This window comes from Monomorium pharaonis, chromosome 9, assembly GCF_013373865.1.
Source record: "Monomorium pharaonis isolate MP-MQ-018 chromosome 9, ASM1337386v2, whole genome shotgun sequence".
Lineage (NCBI taxonomy): Eukaryota > Metazoa > Arthropoda > Insecta > Hymenoptera > Formicidae > Monomorium > Monomorium pharaonis.
The window spans coordinates 22,092,906-22,119,623 of record NC_050475.1 but is presented as its reverse complement, the minus strand read 5'-3'; the positions used below and the strand labels follow the sequence as shown (position 1 = coordinate 22,119,623).

The 26,718-nt window shown below is 35.6% G+C and overlaps 5 protein-coding genes across 10 annotated transcripts; 3 read left to right on the top strand and 2 right to left on the bottom strand.

The window, feature by feature from the left end:
- The first annotated feature begins 597 nt into the window (after window positions 1-597).
- On the top strand, window positions 598-17,997 carry LOC105835263. Of its 6 annotated transcripts, none has more exons than XM_036291776.1 (7): window positions 598-780; window positions 4,962-5,128; window positions 14,932-15,430; window positions 15,657-15,993; window positions 16,228-16,640; window positions 16,947-17,394; window positions 17,848-17,997. In XM_036291776.1, the coding sequence occupies exons 3-7, from the start codon at window positions 15,167-15,169 to the stop codon at window positions 17,964-17,966; spliced, it is 1,581 nt and encodes a 526-aa protein (XP_036147669.1). In that variant the 5' UTR covers window positions 598-780; window positions 4,962-5,128; window positions 14,932-15,166; the 3' UTR covers window positions 17,967-17,997. The 6 variants fall into 6 exon arrangements, with proteins under 6 accessions (XP_036147669.1, XP_036147670.1, XP_036147668.1 ...); XM_036291775.1 differs by lacking the exon at window positions 598-780 and adding an exon at window positions 2,975-3,780; XM_012678370.3 differs by lacking the exon at window positions 598-780 and adding an exon at window positions 2,975-4,570.
- Window positions 17,967-19,564, top strand: LOC105835265 (probable basic-leucine zipper transcription factor D; the record flags this gene model as incomplete). Its single annotated transcript, XM_012678376.3, has 1 exon — window positions 17,967-19,564. A coding segment is annotated over one exon (606 nt), but the record flags the coding sequence as incomplete, so codon positions are not given.
- Window positions 19,565-20,090: 526 nt separating this feature from the next.
- On the top strand, window positions 20,091-23,609 carry LOC105836155 (nitric oxide-associated protein 1). The gene is made up of 5 exons (XM_012679989.3): window positions 20,091-21,951; window positions 22,041-22,337; window positions 22,463-22,790; window positions 22,907-23,124; window positions 23,212-23,609. Exons 1-5 carry the CDS (start codon window positions 20,670-20,672, stop codon window positions 23,388-23,390), a joined length of 2,304 nt encoding a protein of 767 aa, XP_012535443.1. The 5' UTR covers window positions 20,091-20,669; the 3' UTR covers window positions 23,391-23,609.
- On the bottom strand, window positions 23,411-26,002 carry LOC105836156. The gene is made up of 7 exons (XM_012679990.3): window positions 25,658-26,002; window positions 25,188-25,547; window positions 24,983-25,102; window positions 24,769-24,869; window positions 24,093-24,470; window positions 23,956-24,024; window positions 23,411-23,876 (listed from the first exon to the last, which is right to left on the bottom strand). The coding sequence occupies exons 1-7, from the start codon at window positions 25,703-25,705 to the stop codon at window positions 23,747-23,749; spliced, it is 1,206 nt and encodes a 401-aa protein (XP_012535444.1). The 5' UTR covers window positions 25,706-26,002; the 3' UTR covers window positions 23,411-23,746.
- Window positions 26,003-26,072: 70 nt separating this feature from the next.
- On the bottom strand, window positions 26,073-26,713 carry LOC105836158. The gene is made up of 2 exons (XM_012679991.3): window positions 26,399-26,713; window positions 26,073-26,327 (listed from the first exon to the last, which is right to left on the bottom strand). Exons 1-2 carry the CDS (start codon window positions 26,656-26,658, stop codon window positions 26,168-26,170), a joined length of 420 nt encoding a protein of 139 aa, XP_012535445.1. The 5' UTR covers window positions 26,659-26,713; the 3' UTR covers window positions 26,073-26,167.
- Window positions 26,714-26,718: the final 5 nt, after the last annotated feature.

The window sequence follows — 26,718 nt, the reverse complement described above, 5'->3', positions numbered from 1 at the left end:
TTCTATCACTTTTTCAACAGTTCCTAACAGTTCTCGCATAGTTCCAACTGTTTCAATGCATTTTGCAAAGGTTTTGTCGATTAATTATCTTTAAAAAGTTGGATTTATCTTAAAATACCAAAAAATCTACCCGACTTAAATAATTATAAATTAATTAAAAATTATTAATTGACAGAACTCTTTGTAAAATGCGTTAAAATTGTCAGAAACTATAAAACTCTTTGAGAACTATAGGAAAATAAGATGAAAATTAATTTTTTTTAAACTTGAGGTGCCACGGAAGTTTAGCACCTTATATTTTGTTTTTTTTATTTTAATTAATTCGGTCGAACTATTGATATAAACTATCAGGAACTGTAGAACTATTGTAAAACAAGCTAGAACTCCTAAGAAATAATTGATTTTTACGATCCAGTGCGCTGCGTGAACTTAGCGTACCATATTTTTAAATTCAATTTTTTTTATATTTAACCAACGGAACTCTTAAAAATTCATACAGAGAACTCTAGAACTATTCGAAAGAATACTAGAATTCTAAGGAAACTTTTAGATTTTTGAATATGGTGTGCCAAATTCATGGGAGTGATGTACACTTTACAGAGAGACATTCACAATATTTTTGCATTTTCAGGAATGGCGTTAATTGCTATGTGTTTTAATCTCATGCAAGAGGAAGTAATCGCGAAGATACGCAACTTGATACGTATCGTCAAGTACATATTCAGATGTGAAAGATGACAAACGAGTTTTCATCGTGATTCTGTATCACCACGATAATTGGTGAGTTAGCAAATTTTTCTCTTTTCGCTTATTCAATAATCTGATGACTTTGTGATGATTTTTAGATTTTTCTTTTTCTTTATCTTTACCGCAAGAAAGATATGCTACAATTTAATTTAATTTTTTCAAGTCTAATGCTCTAAAAAATACAATCGCGCGAGACAATATCAAAGTTTTACTGTAATTTTTTGTGAAAATATTGCTTGCGCTAGATGCATTCCGTGTGATCAAAGACCAATCTTCGTATCGTTTGTACTTTTAACGTCCTCTCCTTTTTGAACTCTTCGTCAAATCTCTCGCGAGGTGTAGAGACGTAATTTAAGTGCCTCGAGCAGAAAGCGAATAGGATTGAACAATCTAGTTGAAGAGCTGTACTATAACGCCAGCGAGAATGATAAGACAAAAATCATAAACGATAATAAATTCTATGCGCGATTATTCTGCGTCGAGAAAAATCCGGGCGTATTTGCTCTTTGAGAGGAAAAAATTTTGTAAAAAACTTTTAAATTTGCTATTATCAGTAAAATTAGATGTCTGAAGTAGCACTTTGTAAGCATTAAATATTAGTTGTATTACATTTTTTGAAATAGAATAATTTTACAAAATCTTTTTGTTCGACAAAATTTTACTATTTCCAGAATTGCATTTCTAGAATTTCTCGTTTATACGTTTATCGAATTATTTGTCGAAGCGAACATTCTGTCGACGCGAGAATAGAGATGAGACGTCACTGCGCAAAATATATCGATACACACACATACAAAATATGTGTGTTTGATAGACGATATCGAAGCTGTCGTTTTCGCGTCGAATTACGCAAAAGAAAACAAATCGAAGACTGGTGGAGACAAGCAAGTCGGACAATTAAAAAAGTGCAGAAACTAAACATCATGCAGCATAGAACAAAGGAAACTATCATAGACGAGACCAAGATAATCGAGTATTGCAAAGATATATTAAAAGAAAATGTGCGGGATGAAACACAAATGAAACAACATTTAAAACTAGATGACTAGAAATAATCAAGTATTTGCAAAATTATATTACTCGTACTTATATTGATAATTGTGAATAAAATTTCAGGTATTCTTATTGATGGAATAAATCGATTTATACAAAGAGATATTAAAATAAACATAGCAATTTATGTAATTAATATAAATCTCTCCAAAGAAAATGAAAATCTCGCGGAAGATAAGACCAACTTATTTCATTTATGTTTGCTATAAAAACTCATTTGCACATGTTGCACTCATTTGAAATGTTTCCGTTCCGTATTGACCGCTCAATGACTTAGTCATCAATAGAATAAAAGTAGACATTATCCCAAATATTTTTTAATTAAATTATTTATCATGTTTTTAGAGCTAAATACGATGTATACATATATAATGCAAGTGAGATATATAAACGAATTTGGATAAGCTAAAAATGGTTGGCCCGTTTTACCAATCATTGATTTCTTTGCGCTTCGTATTCACTTTGCGATTTTGTGTATTTTAAACGATGAGGTAATATCAAAAAAAATAAAATAAACGTGTAATTTATGTGTGACTAGCAATGAAAAAATCAATTCCAAATTTATTACTTATTTTACATTTATTTACTTTATAATATCCCATAAATTAAATAACACACAGAAAAAGATAATGATGTAAAGAGAGTAATTCATGTATAGGTAATTAATATAAATCTCTCTAAAGAATCTCGCAGGAGATAATATCAGCGTATTACATTTGTCTAGCATATCTGAAACAGACGTACTAGATCGTATATTTGAAGATAGGAGAGTGATGCCTTCTGATCAGTTGTTGTTTTACGCGACGAGATAATTTGTGAACAATAGAAACGAACGTGAGAACGAGAAAGACACATGACCTATTTCGAGAGGACAGGAAAACTTTAACCAAGTTTGTTCGATCGTGGCCAATGTGGATTCTTATCACTGTCAATGTTTACAAAATGCAAGAAAAGTGCATCAGTATGTGCAGTAATACAATTGAAAAAAAAAAAACATTTATAAAGGTGTGGTAGAAGAAGGGTAGCGTCAAGTGAAAAGAAGGAAAGATGAGAGAGAGAGAGAGAGAGAGAGAAGTCGACGGAACGGGGCTGCGACTACGCGCTTTCGCATACAGCTTTCCGTTCCTGTTGTACATTTGTCGCACATGCGCTGCAGCTACCCCTGGAAACGTCGGAGAGCGATCCTGCGCCCTGCCGCCACTACGGGGGTGCGTCCGTACGTAAAAGCCGGCGTATGCTCTTCGCGAATGACTCGCTCGCTGTCGACACTTGGTTCGGTTCGGTCTGCTGATAATACGATCGTATTTCTCGACTTTGTCCCGTCTTTTCGATCAAAGCTCAACCGCAGCCGCGATCTCGATCCGAATAGGAGAATCGACCTCGTCGTCGCTAAGCATTGAATCGCGCTCTATCGTTCGTCAGTGACAGTTTGGTGTCGGTTCGATAATCACCAGCTCCGACCAGAGTTTAAACTCGGTGTTGAGCTATGAGAATTGTTTTAAACGTGAAAAGTTTTGCGGAAATGTTTGTTGGATTCTTCTTGAGTGTATCTGTCGTCAGGAGTGAAGTCTAAGAGGAAGAATTCGCGGGAAGAGGCAACCGCAAACGAGGACGTCGTTGTCGTCGTTGTCGTCGTTGTCGTCGTTGTCGTCGTTGCCGTCGTCGTCCATAGAGTCGAGTTCGATTGAGCCCGCGTACGTCCGGGACGGCATTTAGTATCGAGTTTAGTTTAGCAAGAAAGTGCATTCCACGAATTCGGCAACTCAATCTTCAATCTTTTTTCTTTCAATCAAAAACAATTTGCAATATGTTACATGGTTTTCTATTCTTCTTGTCCTGCGCTGACTAATTTGCTGTAACAATTTGACAATGACTCTTTAGCGGTGATAATACATTCTTATACCGAGTATTATATTGAGAATAGCTGTCGCTCATGATTCCTAAAGAATAAAACGTGATGGAATTGGAATTTGGAACAAAGTGAGTAATGTAACATGTTTAATTCATTAAACAGAAATATTTGTCAGAAATCTTATACTTGAACAAAAATCAAAATAATTATATTCTCATAATCTTTACAATTGTTACTTGCACGAGAAATATAATCGCTGAATTATATGTAAAATGTAATTATATGTAACCGGCGATTAATTAGATGATAAGAAAACGTATAATATGTTCCACATACAACGCTCTTGTCTTCCTCTAGTATGCTTAAATTTTCTAATTTTTGTCAACTTGTTTGAAATCAATAGAGTTCCATAATTGAAAAATTAGCCACGCGTTTTATTCGATTTACGACTTATTCAATATTATTTTATATTTCAAACGCTTAAAATTAATCATCTCGTATGTCCAACGGTTGAGCATTCATTTTTCACAAGGGACGCTTCGAGACAACCCATCAAAGTATAAAGAGCGAACGTGATTCGAGACGGTCATCAGGCGCGGTGTTTCAATTCAAGAGGTCTTCCAATCATGCCCGTCGCCATCGTGGTCCGAGAATGGATGTGGACTATTAAATAAATCGCGAATGATAATCAATGTAAAATAATCAGTGATACCGTGACGACGAGTTTCCATTTTCTTCTTGAAAATAAGCAGCGAAAACCAGAGAAAACAGCAATAAAAAAATGGGATAATGATAGAGTCGTAATCTGCATTTCGCGAAGCGAGAGAAGCATGTTCTCGATTTTGCTCCATTTCGAGAGTAATCGCGCAGCGAGCCGCTCTCTTCGGTCCAGTCGACTCATCCATTGGTATATCGAACGTAAGCAATACAAGTCGATTATAGTCAGTCATGAACTGTAAGTGATACAGGTCAATCAAAATCAGACGCGAGTGATACGAGTGCCTCAGACACTTATATACCGCGTTTATGTCGATCATAATGAGACATTATTAGTGATAAGTGATATATACAAATTATAACTAAAATCTCTGCTGCTTTTATCTCCTGTCTTACCGTCAGACAAAATTAACACGAGACGCATGCGAGCGAGTGCAGCACAATGATCTATCTTAATAATATAATATAACTATATCTACGATGGTGTAAAAATATTGTAACAGTGGACTGACGCGACGCACGATGACGGGACGTTTTGTTTCTCATTAGAAAGGTAAAGATGTGGATCGTTTGAAATAATCGACTCTTTTAGGCGCGATTTTACGAAATCATCACGTAATCGCACGAAAGTCTCTTCGGCGGTGAACCAGTTTCTTCCACTCGTGGAATATGCTCCGCGAAACCACCGTGGAAATTTAAGGACCGCCGTCGGAAACACGAAAAACAAAAGTGAAAGGCGATCATTAGCAAAATCGAGTGGTAAGTTACGAGATCAATTAAGTTTTTCACAGTCAACCTGTTTCGCGAAGTAACCAGCGCGCGCATTAGAAGTATTCGCTTAGTATTTTCGTTTCTTGTTTCTCGTGCGCGAATTGAAAGTACATGGAAAAAGTGCAATCATCAAAAAAATAAGGGCTCTCATCCCCTCGTTGCAACCTACCAAATAATTTACTATTTGGTTCAGTATTATTTGGATTTATTAAAAAAAAAAAGAGGAAAAAATTGCCATAAACAAAGTATGTAGAGTATCCTGAATTTTTCATTGCATTCTTTTATTTCAAGCTACTTCCTACACTGAGAAAAAAAGTTATTGATTTGACTAAATTTTTCAACTTGTTGAAATTTCTTTAATTCAACTATTTGTGTATTTCAGTCAAATGTATAAATACTCAAATTGAAGTTCAAGTATTTTATGTATTTAAGTTAATTACATAAATACTTGAACTAAAGAAATTTAATCTAGTTGAAAAATTTAGTCAAATTAACAACATTTTTTTCTCAGTGTACAATATTAACAATGTGCTGTAATCATTTCTATAACAATTTTTAAAAAGTTAAATGTAAGATGTAAATTTTCCTTAAAAAGAAAAATGATTGAATGTATTTATTTAAAAAAAAAATTTAATTAAAAATTTAATCAGTAAGAGAAAAATATGTAATATAATTGCCAGATAAAATTATGAAATAAATATGGCTTTCTTCAAAGTTTTCTTGAATGTTGAACCAATTGTTACTTTTTTTCATCATCATTGACATTATTTAATGCAATATGAGAGTTATGTTTGGATCGTCACCAACAAGTCCTTACTAATAAATGTGTGCTTTATTGTATATGTGAAAAGAAGAGCATTCAGCGACAAACCTGACAGTGGTGTAAAGAACACGTAACGTGTACACATCATTATGTGAATAGTAGAGGGAAGTGTGTCAAGCAGAATTTCCTTTTTCTCTCTTATCGTTCAACGTTTATATTCGCGATTAAAAATTGGCAAGACAATTTTGTTTCTTCGAGCAAAATTAATCCCTGCTTCCCGATAAAAGCATCCTCAGTAATAAATGCGCGATATAGGCGATGCTTTCGAGGATTAAAAAAGGAATCTCTGTGATTATGCTTATATATAGTATATTATATTTATCTCGAGCTTATTGTAAAAACTGTTCAGACGAGATTGATGCGGTACTCGGCAAAATTTGCATTCGCTTGCACTTCTCCTTACTGGCGAGAAATATCACATCTCTAGAAAGTACAACAGTCGAGATTCAATTACGAGCAAAATCGAATTTAAAAGCGTTTGTCTTTCGGCTCGACAGCCTTTCTCACTTGAAAGCAAAGCGGGCTCTACTCATGCAACATTTAACGTCCATCTCGAGGATTACGAGCTTTACACGAAGCTCATTAAATTTTTAACATCTCGCTTAGCAAATAATAGATATATCAAACGAATGAGCGTGAATGTAAGCGAAAAAGCGCATTTCGTGGAAAGTTTTCGTGTTTTACAAAAAAACTTTCACTTGCTCTCGACGAATAAATTTGTTTTTGTTTCAAATAATTTTTCCTTAAGCGTCCTACAAATTATGTCCTCGTTTTCTTGCCGATCAACAAATAGATAAACAAGCCCATCTTTTTCCTTTGCGTGATTTTCTTAAATTTGAAGAAATTCCTCCTTTTGCAAAGTAATCTGCGCTACAAACAAATTTGATCGTTTCGTATGAAGTAAGACTTTCCTTATTAGCTCTCGGTGCATAAATTTTTATTTTAATTCCGTCTTTTTAATATCTCTCTTTCAATTTCAACTCACTTTTCTCCTTTGCACATGTTTTTATTTAGTTTTTTAATTATTTAACTTTCATATATTTATTTCTCTTGCTCAAACAACACGTACTTAAAAATGTAATTTGCAGAAAATATTTCTATCACGCATAATATTGCGCGTAGACCGTTGACTCGTAGGTGAAATTTGAGGAGTAAAAGCGCAGGTGTTGCTGCAGGCTAGATAATTCATAATGTCAAACCGCGTATATAGTTGTCACTTTGCCATGCAGAATTCCCCTTAGGTATTCTTTTGTAAGACCCTTTTATTTCCTTCCTTGGCTACTTCTCCTCTTTGTTCTTTCTCTCTCATTTTTCTTCGACAAAACTTTATATCGAGAAACCGCATAAGGAGTCTTTTAAAGCGATTGGTTCCATTCATGTAATATAAAATTTTCAGATATTTTCTCTCTGGTCTTTTGTTTTTGGAAAAGATATGTTATATAGGACGCAGAATATAACGCTGTGTTACGCTCATGACAAAACATATCGATGATGAAAAGAAAAAAATTGCGGATATATTTTTTACTTTGCAAGATATTCACTTTTAAAGTGATAAATACTTATTATTCGCTCGAAAGTGATATACCGTATACCAAATCTGGTAATAAGTCTATTAATAATGTCCATTACAATGGAATTAATAATAATTAAAAAAAAAGAAACGTTTTATACCAACATGACATAATATTTTCTGTTTCATTCTGTTTTCTACGAAAATTTCTCGATAATTTGTCTCTCTTAAATATCTTTTAATTTTTCGACGGTTCATACGTTCTTCTTGTAATACACATAAGATAACACAAACCGAATGTATGTAAATCCACGGAATAATCAAATATTTAATGCGAAAATAAAATGACTGTGTGTGTGTGTGTGTGTGTGTGTGTGTGTGTGTGTATGTGTGTGTGTGTGTGTGTGTGTAATAATATATACTTTATTATATATTATATTTTTTTTTCTAAGCTTATTATAAAACTTTTAATTTTCCTATGTATACAGACAAAATTTTATATAAAAATTACTATGAAAGTGAAGAAATAGTTATTAAAATTTTTACTATGTTTTTCATCAAATTGCCATAATATATACCTATTACCTACGGTATAATTTTCTGAAATTTCTTGTGATTCGTGGCTATTATCCCGTATAGTAATTTTTAATATAAAATTTTCTCCATGGACATGACACACACACAAATAATGAATAAATCGATCAATTCCTTAAGTATTCCTTCTACTTGTATTCTCTTTTACTTATATATTATTATTTTTAATAAAATTTTAACTTTTAAAGATATAAATTGAAATGTGTACTCATCTATAATTCCGTTTAAAAGGGAAATTTAAGTTAAAATCGTCATGTTCTTTCTTCTTATTTTTTATTTAGGTTAGTACCTTTTATTATTCACTGCGAATCGCAGGGCTGAATCAGCAAGATAAATCAGATTCTCGATGACAAGAGAAATCCCGAAAGAGGCTCAACGAGATTACGATAACTATCATTTGATGTATACGGGGATTAAACGTAATCTATACTTTATTCCATTCTACATACTGTCTCAAATTTATCATGCTCTTTCATATTCTGTTTAACAAATCACAGATATTCAAATTATGATATTTTTAAAGAACAATAAAAAACAGAACAAAATTCATTCAAGAGTAAAAATATCAATTGAGTTCAAAAAGTTCGAAAACACACACACACACACACACACACACACACACACACACATGGATTTTCCATTCTTCTTTATGTGTTGAATTTTTTCCTATATGAAGCAATAAAACCTAATTGACATTCACGTTAGTGGTCGTTCTTCATTGATTGTAAAGATTCACTTAAATCAAATCATTAATCGCCACTTAATACATTGTTTTTTTTTTTAATTAGATCGTTTTAACTAAACTTTCAATTTGATGATTAAGTAGGAAGATCAATTTTTTTAATCGGTCATATTGTTCATATACTTTTTATTAACGTTTCTAAATATTTGTTCCTTTATTTATTTATATTAAAAGCTAGATTATTTAATTGTGTTAATAAATATTTGTGTAAAGTTATATATTTAAAAAGTGCATTTTAAATTCGGTACTTATAGAAAAGCTGAAAAAGGATTTCTTATGAGAGTTAATTGAAAAGTGGTAAAAAGTCACGGTTAAACCTGACAGATTTGAGTTTGATTCAAATAGATCTTATGCGTCTCTACTTGCGGACATGCACCTATTTAACTAGGTAGTCTCCGTGGAAGCGATCAGAGGAAGATTCAGTTCAGCATCTCTCTCTCTCTCTCTCTCTCTCTCTCTGTTCCTCTCTTCGTTATCGACCCTCGCACCGACCTCTATGCCTCCAACTGCCGCTCGACTATCGATTGCGAGCCGCCAGGGCCACGAGAAAGCACCCTCTCGACATTCTCTTAGTCTCGGTCTCGGTCTCTCTCTCTCTCTCTCTCTCTCTCTCTCTCTCTCTCTCTCTCTCTCTCTCTCCCTCTCTCTTTCTATCTCTCGTCATCTCTCGCCTACTTGTGCTAACTCGTTACGTGGTGCTACCACGTTTCCTATCAACTACCGTGCTATACAACGTGCCTATCTATAGAGTAGCTTATGTACGAGCATAAATTCCAATTAAGCGTGGCCGCTACTTATAGGATGGAATTCCTTCTCTGGTCGCCGATGGACATTCGCTCCCTTCGAGCACGGTAGTCATCCTTTCTCATCAGAATTATCCCAAAAACTAAGTCGATGTTGCTTTTAAAACACGTTGTCTAATCAATTTCTTTAAAAAACTAAAAATTTTAAAAACTAAATTTGCGAGAGAAAGATATTAAATAATTAATTTTTACAAATAAAAAACATTATATCATGTTTCCTTCTCTTTATTTATGTATGTTGGATTTCTGTTTCTATTTGAAAATTAATTTAAAAAAAATTTTAATTTTAATAATAAAATTGTTTAATATTAAATATGAATATTAAACAATTCCTTCTCGTCTACCTTGATAATACTAATTAATTAATCCACGAAGCTGGACGCACATTCGAATTTATTTCAGTACTTTTATATAGAGCTTTTATTCAACATAAGTTACTAGTATATAATATGAATGATAGTTATACTACAATTATATAGTTATATTATCGATACTTAGTTAAGTAATTTGAATCAGATAATTGAGTTTCGAATTGGGTTTTAGAGTCATGTGAGAACGACACAAGTAACCTGCGTGATACTATCATTTCTTTAAGTATGGCTTTAGACGAGATATATTATACTATTATACTTCATACATAGAGAGAAAAGTTTCTTTGGATTTAATAAATTTTCTTAAGTTAAACAAATGTGATCATTGATATACCAATAAAACTGATGTTTGAACTAACAAATACAATTGTTTGGACTTTTAAACAAAGTAATTGTTTCTTTTAAATAAAATATTTTTTGAAAGAATTTAATTTTCTTTGATTCAAATTATAATGTTATTCAACAATAAAACACTATTTAAGTACATATGAAATCTTTATGATATAGGATATTTTATAACAAAATTGAAAGCATAAAATTTGCTTATAATTAAAATAAAATAATTATTATTAATTATGAAATTATTTTACCAAAAAAATTAATAAAAAATAAGTACTGTCCTATACAAAAAATTAAAAGTAAAATTTTTAGTATAAAAAAGTAAATTTTAAATTCATCGAGAAAAAATGTAAACTGCGCTAATTGTAATAAAATAAAAACAATATTTAATAACATTAATATTTCAGTTTGCATGCCATGTTTGTATATCCAAATATCGTAACATAAATCATAAGAATATTTTCTATACAAACATGTTAATTGGAAAACGCCTTTTCAATAAAATAACAGTATCCTAAAAACCAATTACAAAAATCTAACGACTAATAAGTTTCCTGCAAACATTAAGTATATCTAGAATGGAAAGGTTAAGAAACCGTATTGATATTGGAAAATCAATCATTCCGTCTACTTCACGTAACAGGCACACCTTGACTTTTGACGGATCCGAATCGCTGTCTCGCTATGTAGACAGTCTAATGCATTCCGCCCAGAGCTGACTTAGGCTATACGTCAACATCACGAGGCTTTATGCATAATATACATATAATACGCAGGAGGCATCATTCAATATTTTGACACAAGTGGCGTGCAATCTGAAATATTAAAAGTTGTTTTTATATGACGATTATATTTTCGAGGCTCGCGCGCAAGCAAATAAGAAATGTAATTGATTTTTAAAATTAAACAATATATTTGACAATTGAAATATTTGATCCATGTTGGCAATTACTCCTTTAAAATCGTATACATAATAAGAAAGAAAAAAATTTATATTCTTATTACATTTTATTTCAAATTTAATACATGCAAATACAAATCAAATTTAATTTGGATAATGTTAAGTATTATTAATTGGTAATTAATAAATTAAGCTAATAATTTCTATCATAACTTTTTTGTTAAAAAAGTAGTGTTTTATTCTAATATTGATAATGTTACTGATTATTATTACCGATAGACCACCAAGAGAATTCAATCATTTAACTTGTAAAAATCGGACTTTTAAAGTCCACTCCTACTTTTTCTTATTTCGTGCCCTACATCGGAGAACATTTTTGAATTGGTATTCGCTGCAGAAAAATCTGTTAATTATGAACTTAAATTAAACCGTAATTCTTAATTAAAACACAAGTTAATCCTGTCAGATTTGATTATTTCGCCAGCATAAACATAGAATAAAAATCTGAATTTATCTTCACACTCAGTCGCTTGTATTATGACGGTGCCATAATAGCCGATAGCACAATTATGTGATATTTGTTCACGCGTATATTTCAATTAAACAAATGCTTATGGTTGACTAATGCCAATGAATGCGTATGGCACGATGCCTAATATACAAGTACTTGGCGAAATGTGTTGCATGTACGTATATGCAAATTATAAAAGATAGTTCGCGTATCTCGATTGCATGTCCTAAAATTCAATCTTAATTTTAATCTGTGTTCTTCCTTCTATTTTTCTCCATCGACATTGGAGTTAATCTTTCCTCGGCAAAGATACGATAAAGAACGTCGTGTTTTTTAATCACACCTTTAATTTTTATTTAGATGAAAATTTTTCTTAAAAATTTATAATTTATTTAAAATAAAGTCTAAAATATTGTATTTATACATCTGCAACTGGGAAATTATTGGTTTTCATTAAAACAGAAAAATCTAATTGAGATTCTGACATACTGTCTATAGAATACACATGTATACAACAAAGCTATTTGTTTTTGATCCAACGATACATCATACGGCATCAAGTTATTTGGAACAGCGTGTACTAGCATTTTTTCGGAAACATGCTTCCGGTGTTTTTACGACGATCACACGACACCACTCACGTGTTTTACAAAAGTGTGTTAAATGCCCCTTCCCCACCGAAGTTAAAAATAGCAATTCAGATAGTAATTATGATTAATTTATATTGTATTTTTGAGATAATAAAATGACGTATCATAATAATAAGAATATGTTTTAATTTGACGCTTCGATGATTTTGTTAAATTACAGACTCCATTGAAATTCGTTGCAATTGTATACATTCATCAGCGAAAAATGAAAAGAAATTAATCAAAGAATTTAGGTGTAAAAAAGTGCAATTCGCTAGATTCGCTAGGATATCTTAAGGTATCAATAAGATATATTATGGATAGATTAGTTGGAAAAAATGTTTAGTAATTTTTACAACAATGTATATACGTTCCAATATATATGTTGTATATAGTATGTGTAGCTGGGTAGGTACCAACGTATCTCTCCGACATTGTTGTCAGACAGGATGTGACGTAGAGAGTGGCGAAAAGAGCTGTACGGCACGACGACCCATATTCCGTCGAATTTAATTTCATGCCTTATCGCCAGTAGCCGTGGTACAATGCCTCAACTGGGACGGTCGTGGATCTCTTTCTCGGGCGCGCACAGATATACATGAAACCATCATGCGCATACGCATTCGCATACATTCGTTGTTAACGGTGTCATACGCATGCCATGCGCTTCGCTCTTTACTCTTCTCTCGCACACACATTCTATTTATATATATCTCTCTTCTATTCTCTCTCTCGGACAGAAGATATGTACCTCTTGTTCTCTTGTCCTTTCGTTCCCTGTCTTTCACCCCCCGCCCCCTCTCTCTGTCCCTCTCCCTCTCTGTACATAAAATATAAAGCTATTATACAATAATTTTTACGGCGGTAAATTTGTTGAATATATCTTATACGTTCAGGCCCTCTTTTATCTTGTCGCAAAGTAAAAATTAATATTCTTCAATTAAATTCTAATTGTTAAATATCGACTGACTTTTAGAGCGAATTTAAAAAATATTTTTTATATTATATTTGAATCGAGCATGTAATTCACACATTTAGCCAACATAGGCAGATCTGTTTCTCGTTTAAATTAATGCTAATATGACACATCATTTTCAGATAAATCAAGTGTAGCTCGCCGGGACGCTTTTAACATTTCGAAAATTTAACACGTACTCAAAACTTGTTCTCTAGTCAGTCTACATACGCGACTCTTCCTCTCGATTCTTATCTCTTTTTTCTCTTTACCTCGCTCTCCCGGATGCATTCGCTCTCTTTCTCTTCTTTTACTCTCTTTTGGTTTCTCATTCTGAGTTGTAGGCATTTCCATTGCTTTTCTAGGTCTAGGATAGCGAACTTGCATTTTGTCTCTGTCTCTACTTTTGCTGTCGCTTCTCCACTGCTTTCTTCCGTTCCGACCGTAGCGCGTCGCATTGCGTCGAGTCAAGTCGCGCAAATGCGCCTATTATGCATTATGCATCTGATGTACGCATTTCTATAACGAGTCAACGCAAACAGCGAATGTATACTGAGGGTCGATCGTGTGACTAGCTATTTCTGTACATGTTCCGACTTTATATGACGATTGCTTTATCAGATGTACGGAGGCTGACTGACGGAACGGGGTATGCGCCATCGGGTTTCGTGTCAATGAATAAAATTTCTTTTTGTATTTTATATAATTAGAACATAAATGGATGATTTACCGATTTCGTGTTTCGATAATTAATTCCCTATATATAAGCAGACTTTTCTCTGACAGCATTTTATTTAAGCTTAAAGTTTGATTACGTATATATATGTGCCAATATATATACATACACACACACACACACATACACACACACTATATGTATATATTTAAAAACAAAGACATTGTTGAGATGATGTCTGTTTCTTTTTTCATTTAAGGAAAAAATGACTGTTCTGATCACAGAATTTATTATTACGCGGACGAGTCTCACGTGTGACGGTACACTCTATGTATGTGATGTGTTATAAACAGTTGCCTATATATATGATTATATTATAAATAATAAACTTGTCGCATTTGCCAGAGAAATGTTCAAACAGCGATTTGACCGAAGTTTGACCGAATTATTCGCGCGCGTATTATACAAGTCTTTGTTTCGAAAGGAGGGAAGGGGGCAGGCACGAAATAAAAGAACTATCAGGAAGATCATTAATCCATTAATCCTTCACGAGTTAATAACTCGGAAAGAAATATTTATCATCGTGCATCGTATAGCTGTCGATCACCGATCTAATCATATCGCTGTCTCAAACTCATATATGGAAAGTATATTTACCTACATTATACAGAGGTCAGAAATTTTGTTTAAATTAAAGAGAAAGAAGACAATTGGCAAGTGGCAAAATGTGGCATTGATATCGTTCACGATTATAACCATTAGTGATACGAGAGATATTTCTTATGGGTAAAAGATGGTTTTACACAAAAAGAACGAAAAATATCAAAGACAATGCGCGCGTTCATTTAGAAATGATTTACAGCACGATCCATCCAAACGATGAAATCTTTTGCGGTTAGACAGATATATTTAATTGTCCGTCACGATCATGATGCAGGTCGTCAAGCAGCCCACCCTCCCCCACTCCCCGTACCGGATGGATGGCGACGGCGACAGCCGTAGTATGGCAACGGTAAAACGACGTTAGAACATTACCGCTTGCAGCTGCAGCTGCGGCGTCATCGGTCGCTACACCTGCAGCTACGGTGGCGACGGCGACGACGACGACGACGGTGGCAGCGGCGGCAGCGCCGATGACGGCGGTGGCGACGATTTAATCCGAGGGTGAAATAATGCAGAACGCCGGCGACTATTATCAAAGGGCGCCGAGATGTTGTCCAGGTAGAAGTGGTAACAACAATAACAACAACAACAACAATAGCGCGGGTGGCTCGGTGCGAGGCGCGGAGCTCCTCTGCTGCTGTTGCAGTTGCAGCACCGCTACCTCCACCAAGACTCCGGGGCTGCTGGCGAGCCTTGGCGTGTGCGTGCTCGTCCTCGGTTATACCCTGCTCGGCGCGTTCGCTTTTATGGCCCTCGAGGGAGGTCTCAAATCGGTGAGCACACGGAATCGGCAATTGATTGAATCGTCTCTTCCCGGCGCAGTGCCGCGCGGCATCCGCATTATAGAAATTAGAAAGCCGGGCCGTAACGTTTAACTTTATTGATATAACGATGCAAATTGCCCGCATTGAGACAATCGTCACTTGGCGTACATTCCGATTCGTTAATTATGTAACGAGGATAATGTATAATTGATATCGATGTGTGCTTTTGCCACAGGATTCACTTACCGAGATTGTACCTTCGAAGCCCGATGGAATTTCCTACGTGCTGCCCAATCTGGAGAACGACTCCACTGCCACGGAGTTGAGAGCGCGCACGGTCGAGAAGCTATGGAGCATCACCGAGGACCTGAACGTCCTCTACAAGGAGAACTGGACTCGCCTGGCGGCCCGGGAGGTCCTCGAGTTTCAAGAGAATCTGGCCCGCGGCCTCAGGCGCACCTCCTACGAACAAGCGCCACCGCGGCAATCCCGAGAGCATCAGCGGCTGCACGCTCGACGATGGACTTTTAGTAGTAGCCTCCTCTATTCTCTCACGTTAATCACCACTATAGGTTAGTTGAAATTGAAATTGATCGCTGGTAGATCGGATTTTGACTTGGACATTCCTCGGCAAATCGTCCTCGCGTTACCTCGCGATGTGATATTCAATGGTTCGTAGCGTTAGCACGAAGGTCACGTACTTGGCTCCTTCGCGCACTTGCGCGCGTGCGCGCGCGCCCGCACACCGAAATGTTAATGTAGAAACAGAAACCGAAACCGAGAAACGACCGTTTGGCTCTCCGTAGGATACGGTAGCGTAGCGCCACGCACAGTCTGGGGCCGGCTGATCACTATAGTTTACGCCTTGGCGGGAATTCCGTTGATGCTGGTCTACCTAAGCACAGTGGGCGACGTGCTCGCCCGAAGCTTCCGTCGTCTATACGGACGCGTGTGCCGACGGCCGCGCAACTGCGCGCGAAAACAACAACCGCCACCACCGCCACCGCCGGTGCCGGTCGGCGGTATAATGGCCAAGGCGTATCGGTACGACAATCACGTGGAGACCAAGGGAACCGGCGCGGGCGGGAACTACTATTCGGCGAGCAGGGAGAGCTCCTGCGACGATCTGGGTATTCGCGGTACCGGCAGCGCGATCCTTCTCGACTGCGGCAGCGAGGGTCTTTTGCACGCTACCACCAGTTCGACAGCCGCGCTCCAGGTAGGGTCGAGCCACCTCCCCATCCCCTTGACTCTTAATTCTCACTCCCTTTCCTCCCTTACACTATCTGTTAATTATCTATCATTTGTTGAAGAGTTGATTAGAAAGTGCATGCATCGAAATGATGATTTTCTAAATTCTAAATGAAATAACGATTCGAGCAAAATTATATACGCTATGTTTACAATTATATAATTAGGGTTATGTCCACGTAAATCTTTGTCTCTTGTCTCCACGTAAATCAACTGAGAAACTCTGCAAGGTGTTTCATATGTGAAATCCTTCTCTCTCACGGACGCTCCACAGGACGTGACAGCAGGCAACGGCAAGCGACACTTTCACCCGTGCTCGCTGTCCTTGTCATCGACCTCGTCACCGGCCTTCATGCTGGAAGCGAACCCCGTGAGAATCCCGATCAGCTTGTGTCTGGCGATAATGCTGGTGTACATATGCGGCGGCGCGGTCATGTTCAATCGTCTGGAGGGCTGGGGCTTACTGGAGGGCGGATACTTTTGCTTCACCAGCCTTGGCACGATCGGCTTTGGAGACCTGATGCCGGTGGGGCGTAACGCGCCCTCGACCACCTTGGAGGAGCTCAGCTTATGCGCCTGCTCACTCTACATCCTCGCTGGGATGGGCCTGATCGCCATGTGCTTCAACCTCGTCCAGGAGGAGGTGGTACGCGTGGTCAGGGTCTTCGGTAGAACCTGCGGCATGTCGTCGAGCGTGGTGGTCGGACCTATCGGTGGTACAGGTATCCCTGATGAAGGCATTCGGTGGGGAATCAACGATGAAAGTCTCCTACGAGAGATAGAGAGAGAGAGAGAAACATCGTGAACCATTGATTAGTTTGTCACGACCGTCACGCAGTTGTCGCGTTCAAAAACTGCACTGCAACATATACATACAACAAAATCTTGTAACGATTAGTTAGCTGCTCGATACTTAACCGATATATGACATGAATTTTATTTAAAAAAAATAAAATAAAATAAAAATAAAAAAGTAATCGCTACGTTGCGGAACGGTTTTATCTTCCGAGTGCCTCGATGCTTTACGTAGTAAAAGTTTTACCAATGCCAATCGCGACCGAAGAAACTGAGAATTTCCGAAAAGTACGATCGAAAAAAACAGCGCGGTTGTTGTTCGACCGCCGAGACGAGTGGCAGTCACGAGTCACGCGTGGTCCCTCTCTTTTTCTTTACAGCAGGCGCCATTTCCGGTCTCAAGGCCGACCTCGATGATGGAGGCGGCACCAGCGATTCGCGATTGTCCGAACAAGAGGAGGAGGCGATTGCCATGTCAATGGTGCCAGCCGGTTCCTGACAGTATCAGGCCAGGAGCCCCGGCGACGGCAAGCTCCTGGCCCACCCCTCGAACACTGCCATAAAGTTATCGCCAGGCCATCATTCGACGCTGCCGCGCAAGAAAACATTGCTGCTGGATGCCGTGGGCAGGCCGGCGAGCAACTCTTCTTCCTCAGGTGCCAGCATTCAACAACAACAATTCCAACGAGGTCAGCAGTTAAGAAGAAGCTGTTTGTCACCGACGCAGCAGCAACAGCAGCAGCAGCAGCAGCTACTGTTGCCTCATCATCAACACAGACAACAGGAGAGTTCGTTACACTTTGAATATTTTGTGCCACGCAGCGTCAGTGAATTCAATCTCGCGGCTGCTGTAACAGACATAGCGGTGCCACCACCTCCCGCGTCGGTTCTCAGGCCTTCTTCGGCGATCGCACCGGTTGCCACCGGAGTGATCGGCACCACTAGCCAGACACGATTGTTGGATGGTGGCAGTGGCGGTGCCTGTAACATTGCTACTAGAAGTCGTGAGAAAATGGTTACGTTCGAGGATGAAGGGGTCAGTTGCGGCGTTACCTCAACACCCACCAGGAAAAACCTGCCCACCCTAGATAATGTTTTTATGTGACGTGTGCCACAGACTTCACGAATGCTGAAGCGCTTGCTGCTATGGATAGGCCAGAGCCTCGGAAATTTCCACATCTCAAGAGACTTTGAAGAGACTTCGTCCAAGTGTTGTTCGGTAACGTGAGAAAAATTAAATGGATATGAGATTTCTTCTACGAAGAATAAATATGAATAAATGAAAAGAATATAAATATGTGATGGAGTGACATTAGCGCAATTGAGGAAAAATTGAGAAATTTGATAATAATCTGGTCAATATCGACAAGTTTACTTGTCGAAAAATGAATTGAATGTATTCTGAATAAGAAAAAACCTTTTGTTGACATAAATTAAAAACAATATCTGATTATGTTCTGAAAATACCAAATAGAAACTCAAAAGTTATTTATGATTTTATCTAGTTATTATGAAAAATCTGGTTATAAAGCAGAAAGAAATACGAAAAAGGCAAAGAGAAATGAGAAGACAAAGAGAAAGATAAATCGACAACAATTTGAAAAATACTGCATATCCATATAATACAATATGGAAATTAGGATAGAAATACCAAATGTGGCAGAGAATATGAAAACTTGACAATTGATTAAAAAATTTTCGGTGAAATACGACATTAGGAAATATTTTTTTCGTGGATAAAATTTTTATTAGCCATTTAATGTGAGTTTTTGGCACTAAAAACTTGTGTATTGTCACATACGAGAAGAGATTATCTAAATAATAGTAATATCCAAGACAATATTTAAAAGACGCTTAAAAAACATCTGACAGATATTCTAATTCTTTAGATATCTCTTAGATATCTTTCAGGCATTGATACATATTTATGTTGATTTTTTTTTAGAATCAATTCAACAAGTTTTGTAACAAACTGTATATATATATATATATATATATTTCATTTAGTTTTATATTTTTTCATTGAATACCACACACAGGAACTGTAAAAGTGAAGAATAAAAGACAAATATCAGGTAGATGCTTGAAAAGATAGCAGAAAAAGAGAATTGTTAGTTGTAACTGATCCCAAAAAACTTTCCATGACAATGAAAACTTCTTCGACCGAATCTTCGACTATATTTCTTATTATTGATTAAGCCATAACGTCAAATTGCGCTACTCAGCGACTATAGAGTATTCGAATTTTATGTCAATATTAAGTCCAATTATAATTGTATATTCCAAGTATTATACACGAATAGTTTGTATATATTATATATTATATATATATATATATATATATATATATATATATGTATGTATGTATGTATGTATTTAAAAAATACATTGAATAATTCTAAGTTATATATATACAACTACCTTATATAATTAAATATACAAAATTATATATATACATATATGTACATATTAAAACGTCTCAATTATTTTCTTTTAATTTTAAATAATTTTATTACATATCTTTTAATTATACATATATATAATACATTTGTATTAAATTTATTTAAATACAATTTCATCTCTTAACAAAAATTAGATAATTTTAAATCAATAATTTTTATCTTTTCTTAATAAATAGCAAATAAGATTAAAAATGTACACGCATTCAAAAAAAATTGCTACATTAAAGTTGAACGAAAAATGATTTACGGTAAGTTATAAAAGTTAACATTATTTCAACAATAACATTGCATTTTAGCATGATCAATATATAACATGTAATAATTTTTAATAAGTAAGAAGTAATATTTACTTAAAAAAAACAACTATTTATTAGGTTTTAATTGCTAATTCGAATTGTTAAGAATTATATAATTTTTTAATTATTCATGAATACTCTCTCCTTTGATACGTGCATCTTTTACATCCATTGTAATACTGCATCTGCATGTACAAAATTATTAATTAACTAATAAGTTATTCGTGAGTATTTTTGTTGTATTATAATTAAAATTGTTTAATCCAGATCACAGATAATTTTACAGTTTTAAATTGAAATATATATTGATTTATCGACAAATAGATATATCAAGAAAAGTAAGGTTATCTGTCCTTAAAAATTCTAACCTCTTTCAAGTAACCGGTAACCGATGACACTAAGTCGGCCGAATACTCGTGATGTTCACTTGGATCGGTTGATGCGATGTTGTCTATGAATAATATTAAATTGATTGCTTTCACAAAGTGTTCTGCGTGGAAAAGCTACATTGATAATACATATCATTTGAGAGGCCATCGCGATAAGTATCAGTTAATTCAGGCTTTCGCCTGGTATTCGAAATGCTCTACGAAAGAGGATGTTCAACGGTTTCTCGATCCCAGAGTCGAGGCACTGCGAGAGAAATTGATATATTGCGACTATTTGGATTATCAGAAAGTGAAAGTAAATTACATGAAACGTTTCTTGTTGAAAAAGAGAGCTGAGAACGCCGAGAAGAAAACAAGAGTCGATAAGCTCACAAATACGCCCACCTACAGTATACTCTTGGACATGAGAAATAATGAAAACAATGACTGCCACTTGGAGCAGAAACATACGAATACAGAAGAAAATGTAGCGAAACCTGTACATATGCCATATGCGAGTACAGATTTATACAGTAATGTTGACGACACATCTTCCCACGAGGGGAATAAAAGTAATGTTGACGCAAATACGATATCGTTAAACGACAAGTACAAAACTTTATACGAAAAATATTTAGCGGAAAAGAAGGCTGCTTCAGGAAATATAGAATTTACTCTGCAGGATTATTTAGAGAAAACCGATACAGATGCATCATACAAAAGAGAATTTTCATCGAATGTTCCATCAAATTGGATGGTTGATGTCGAACAATATGACGATACTTTGCAAGATAATACCTGGCTTAATAATTATGGAACTCCAGACCTAAACTCCAGTATTAGTTCCATTCCATGCGGTGGGTGTGGTGCTTTATTGCACTGTAAGGATCAAGCACTACCAGGTTACTTGCCTTCAGAGCTGTTTTTACAGAGGAGTGAACGGGAATTGCGAGTTATGATTTGTCAAAGATGCCACTTTATGCAGTATTACAAGACCACGTTGGAGGTAAAAGTACCTGCGGACGAATACTCACAACTTTTAAAAGTAATCAAAACGAAGAAATGTGCTGTTATTCTAATGGTCGATCTTATGGATTTTCCATGTAGCATATGGCCTGAAATAAATAGCGTGCTGCATCCTTTTACACCAGTATTTGTGGTTGGGAATAAAATAGATTTGCTGCCCCAGGATTCCAACCATTTCTTTACTCACATTAAAGATTGCCTATCAAAGGCTGTACAAATGAGAACAGGCATCAAAAAGGAGAATATTAAACATGTAGCACTTGTATCTGCAAAAACTGGCTATGGCATAGAAGAACTTATAAATAAATTACACAACATTTGGAAATATAAAGGTAAAGAGATTTTAAATTGATTGTCTAAGAAGATAATACACACACACACACACACATTTTACATTTATATCTACAATTTTGCAATGTAGGAGATGTTTACGTAATTGGATGCACAAATGTTGGTAAATCCTCTCTATTCAACGCTCTTCTGCAATCTGATTACTGCAAAGTACAAGCTGTGGATCTTATACAACGTGCAACTATTTCTCCTTGGCCAGGCACAACATTGAATTTGTTGAAATTTCCTATTTTAAATCCTCTCAGATGGCGACTTTACTTGAGAATGTTACGATTGCAAAAGGAACAACAGTACAAGCATGCTGAAGAGAAATTCCGAATCAGTCAATTCAAGACAACGCGTAACTTGAAATACGCCACATTGCAAAGTATGTATTTATACTTGTGGATGTAATAAAAATGTTCTTACATGTAATTCCATGTATAATAGATTGAAAAATTTTGCATTATTATTGCGGTATATATAAAAATAAATGTTATATTTGAAACTTAGGTCATATTGGTAGAACATTTCTATCAAAATTCGAGACTAAAATAGGAAACGATCCGTTCGCTGAAGAAAAATATAAGAAACACGATAATACACAACAATTTGGTTTTGACGAGAATAGAGAGGAATACAAGTACAGCCGCTGGTGTTACGATACTCCTGGCACCATTCAAACGGATCAGGTTTTAGATTTGTTGACGATGCAGGAACTTTTGACAGTTTTACCAAAGGAAATAATCTCCCCTAGAACTTTCGTTCTACATGTTAATCAAACGATATTTTTAGGCGGAATAGGCAGATTGGATTACACGAAGGGTGAAAGTTTTATTAGGTATATGCGCATACTATTATAAAATTGATGGTAATACTGTAACAAATTCAAAATAAGTTCAAGTCTAAGAATTATATAAGACAATGTACATTAAAACTATTTCATTTGCATTAAAGGTGTACAATATTTTCAAGTAGTGAATTGCCAGTAACATTAACTCGTACCGAGGATGCGGATGATGTATATAACAAGTTACTCGAAACGGAAGTGTTTGTTGTACCTGAAAACAATCCGAACCGATTGGAACATTGGCCGGCTTTAGGATTTAAAAAGATAGAAGTTACTGGTATCGGAAAGAATGAATCGATTGCCGACGTTGTTTTATCCAGTGCTGGTAATTTTCTCTTTACAACAAAGAAATTTACTTTGCATGTAAATTGCTTTTCACTCTACTTTAACCATAGCTTCATAATTGTTACAGGATGGATCGCAATTGCTGCTGAAGAAGCTGAGCGTGTTTTATTGAGGGCTTGGAGCCCACAAGGTCGCGGTTTATATCTGAGAACACCAGCACTTTTGAAGAGATCTGTTGCTCTACGTGGCGGTCGAATCTGCGATGCACCAACATACAAAAGCGGACGTCAAGCATATAAAAAATAAATAATCCTTTTGTACACATATATATTCATCTACTTTTATTTCACAAAATGTAATTTGTGACAAAGGAGAGACAATATACACTCACACACACTATGTTTGTATCAACTACAGTATCTCCACAAAAGTATCTGATAACACTTGAACAAGTTCTATTAATACTTGTACATAACTTACATGTCAATTAATACTTAATCACAATTAAAATTATTTTTGTTTTTTATTAAGATTATTTTGTTTAATATATATGGTATGTAATATATGATGTAGGAAATATTAAGCAATCTATTTGCAAATTTTACAATACAAAGATTCAAAATTGTGTTGAAAAGATCTGAATAATTACAATATTTTTCACATCAATCATCGATCTCTTGCGCACGCATTTTTGCTTGCTTATACATTCTTTTGTAAAATTTTTCTAAATTCTTGTAAAATCTATGGCCTGATGAGTAATCTTGTATGTGTTCGCATCTCTGCTCCCTCATACTGAAATGGTTTTAAAATTTATACGCGTATAATAATATGTTAATTATAGGTTATGATAATTTTATTCGATACTTCTTACTTGTCCGTCGTTCCAGTAGCATACCATTTTTCTCTAATTTTCTGAAGATTTTCGTTTTTTACTTGTAATCTGTAAAGACAACGATCATAATGTAAAAAATATTGGGGAGAAATTTATACATTTTTATCACAACTCACAATGGCATTGCCGCTTCTTCTTGCATGTCGAATGCATCGTTTCTACAAATACAGCCATATTCTTTATTAATATCAGACAAATATTTGCAATATCTTTGCTTAGTGTCGGCATATTTCTTGGTTATATCAAAATCGTCATAGCATTTGGGAAAATAACAATTATATTTGAAACAAACTGGACAATTGTCAGTAGCGTGATTATTTTTATTGCCATCATGTGTAACGGTGAGTTCGTCTGACTTTGGAAAATCTGGTTGACAAGGGCATATGGAACTTCTTATTGAATGATAACATTGACCAATTTGCGATCCCGTCTCCTGGCAGGCGACATTGATGTTCGAGGAACATTGACGAGAATCGCTCGATCTTTGACGGTATCTATTTACATGTAAAAATTTTAAAATATTTGGAGTCCGGGGACTCTTCTCGGTTAATATTCGGTGTCGAAAGGATTCGTTTCGGTAAAACAGCCGTAAGGTTGTAATCAGGGATTTGTAAGCGGACGGAATAGAAATAAGAGCAATTGGAGAAGTGTGGCGTAGCAGTGAGAGCTAACTTTTGTAGAACCAGGAATTTTCCAAGTTCAAATTTATATAATCTAATGCTCTTCTAAATTTTTCCGTCGCTTACAAAATCCATATCAATATTAATAACACACAATGATAATAATACTTACGGTCGACAACTTTGGGATCTTGGTTTACTTTTAACGTGACACACTCTTCGTTGCCTTATAATACCTTTAATTGGCCTTCTTCTTTGCCCATACACCGATTGCTGAAATTTACATACAAAGGACCGATGTTACAATCCTCGAGCGAATATATTAAAAAAGAAAATTTATATACAAACGATATACGATTGTGTCTACATCTATATTTACTAGGTACCTTAGAGTTAATCGTTTTTGGATTGATGACATAACATTTGCTCATACTTGTGTCATGGACGTTCAGGATTTCCTCGACAACCGTTTTGGTAGAGACTTCGATTTTCGGTGCTATGATACCCTGAGGCAAAAATAAATTTTATCGTTAAGAAAATAAAAAGGGTTTATTTTAGATTAAACAAATGGATGGAAGTATAGATGCATACGGGAAAGCATTTAGTTGGTTCCATCAAAAGATCTACGTCCACCCCTGCTAATAAACCTTTAAAGCAAGGCGCAGGATATAATAAATCTATCAAATTAGTTTGAAATGTTGCCAAAATGATGCCTCGGCTAGCCGGGGTCGCCCACTGTATCAATTCCGCATATAAAAATTGTTGTTGCAAAGTACTTTGCAATTCCGTCAGGGAGATTATTCCAGCAAAGATTTTACCAAAGGTAAACTTCTCGTGGAGCAAGAGTGGAAAAATCGGGCTTATTCTGCGAGATTCTGCACAGGAATCGAGAGCATTGATTCGCAGAGCCACTTTACCATTGGGGCACAGCCAAACGCCAGGACATGTTACCTATAAGAACCGAATGTATTCTTCCGAATCACGTCAGAGGATGAGAATAAGAATACAATTCGTAGCACATGGTAATACCTTTGAGTATATACTCAAAGGGTAATACGTACCGCGTGTACATCTAGCTGTACTTTAACTCGAAAAGCTCTGCCTGCCATCCTGTTCAACTGTCTAGGCTAATGACAGTTTCATTAATCGTATGGTTAACAACATGCCAGATCACTATCGAATGTGCAATTTTTCTCGATTTATACTTGTTCAAACTGAATATCCGGATCCAGAAAGATCTTATTTTTTAGACTTGGTTCTGTAATAAAAGAGCGTACACGTATACACTTTAAAGACTCGTGCCATCTTGCGAAGGACGGAAGTTGTTACGACACTTGTTGCCAGGGAACAGCGATACACACAACACACACATCATCCGATCCGAATCAATGTATCGAATTTTTTCAAGCTCAGCCGACTCAAGCTTAGCAATATATTATCTCTTATATATATATATATATATATATATTTCTTTTACGATACATCTGGGGAAAAAAGCTTGTCGAACTTTCAGTCATAATAATTACAAACTTTTATTTTACAATTTATTAAAACGTAAATCTCTTAAATATTTATGTTCTAAATGGTACGCCAACAAATCTTTTCTCCGGTAGACCTTTCTGCAATTTTCTACGTAAAAGTTCATTCGCGACAAAATCCGATTGTTTCCTAGAAAAGCGTAATCTTGGATCCTTCATTACAGGTATTAGCGATTCGGTGAACCAGCCGTATCTATATCAAAATTTATTTTACTCTTATAGCATTTTATTTTTACGTTTACATTTATTCGTTTGTTGACTTACTCCATATTTACTACCGGCGGTCTAAACGAATAAATGTCTTTGGATATCATCTCCATCTGTCGTTTAATCAGGTTGATATCATCCTCTCTAACGTCCGATGAAGAGAAAACATCGTGCTTCGCGTACATTTTGACAGTTAATGGTTTTGTACGAATAGTGGGCACAAATGTTTCTCGCACATTTATCAATTTGTTCTCTTTTTCATATCTTTCTATATAAAAGCGTAATTTTATAGGATTTATCAGCAAGTTACTCGCCATGAATTTAAGTTATTAAACTTTCTGTTTTTGTAAATAACGCGGAATTAAATTATCGGATTA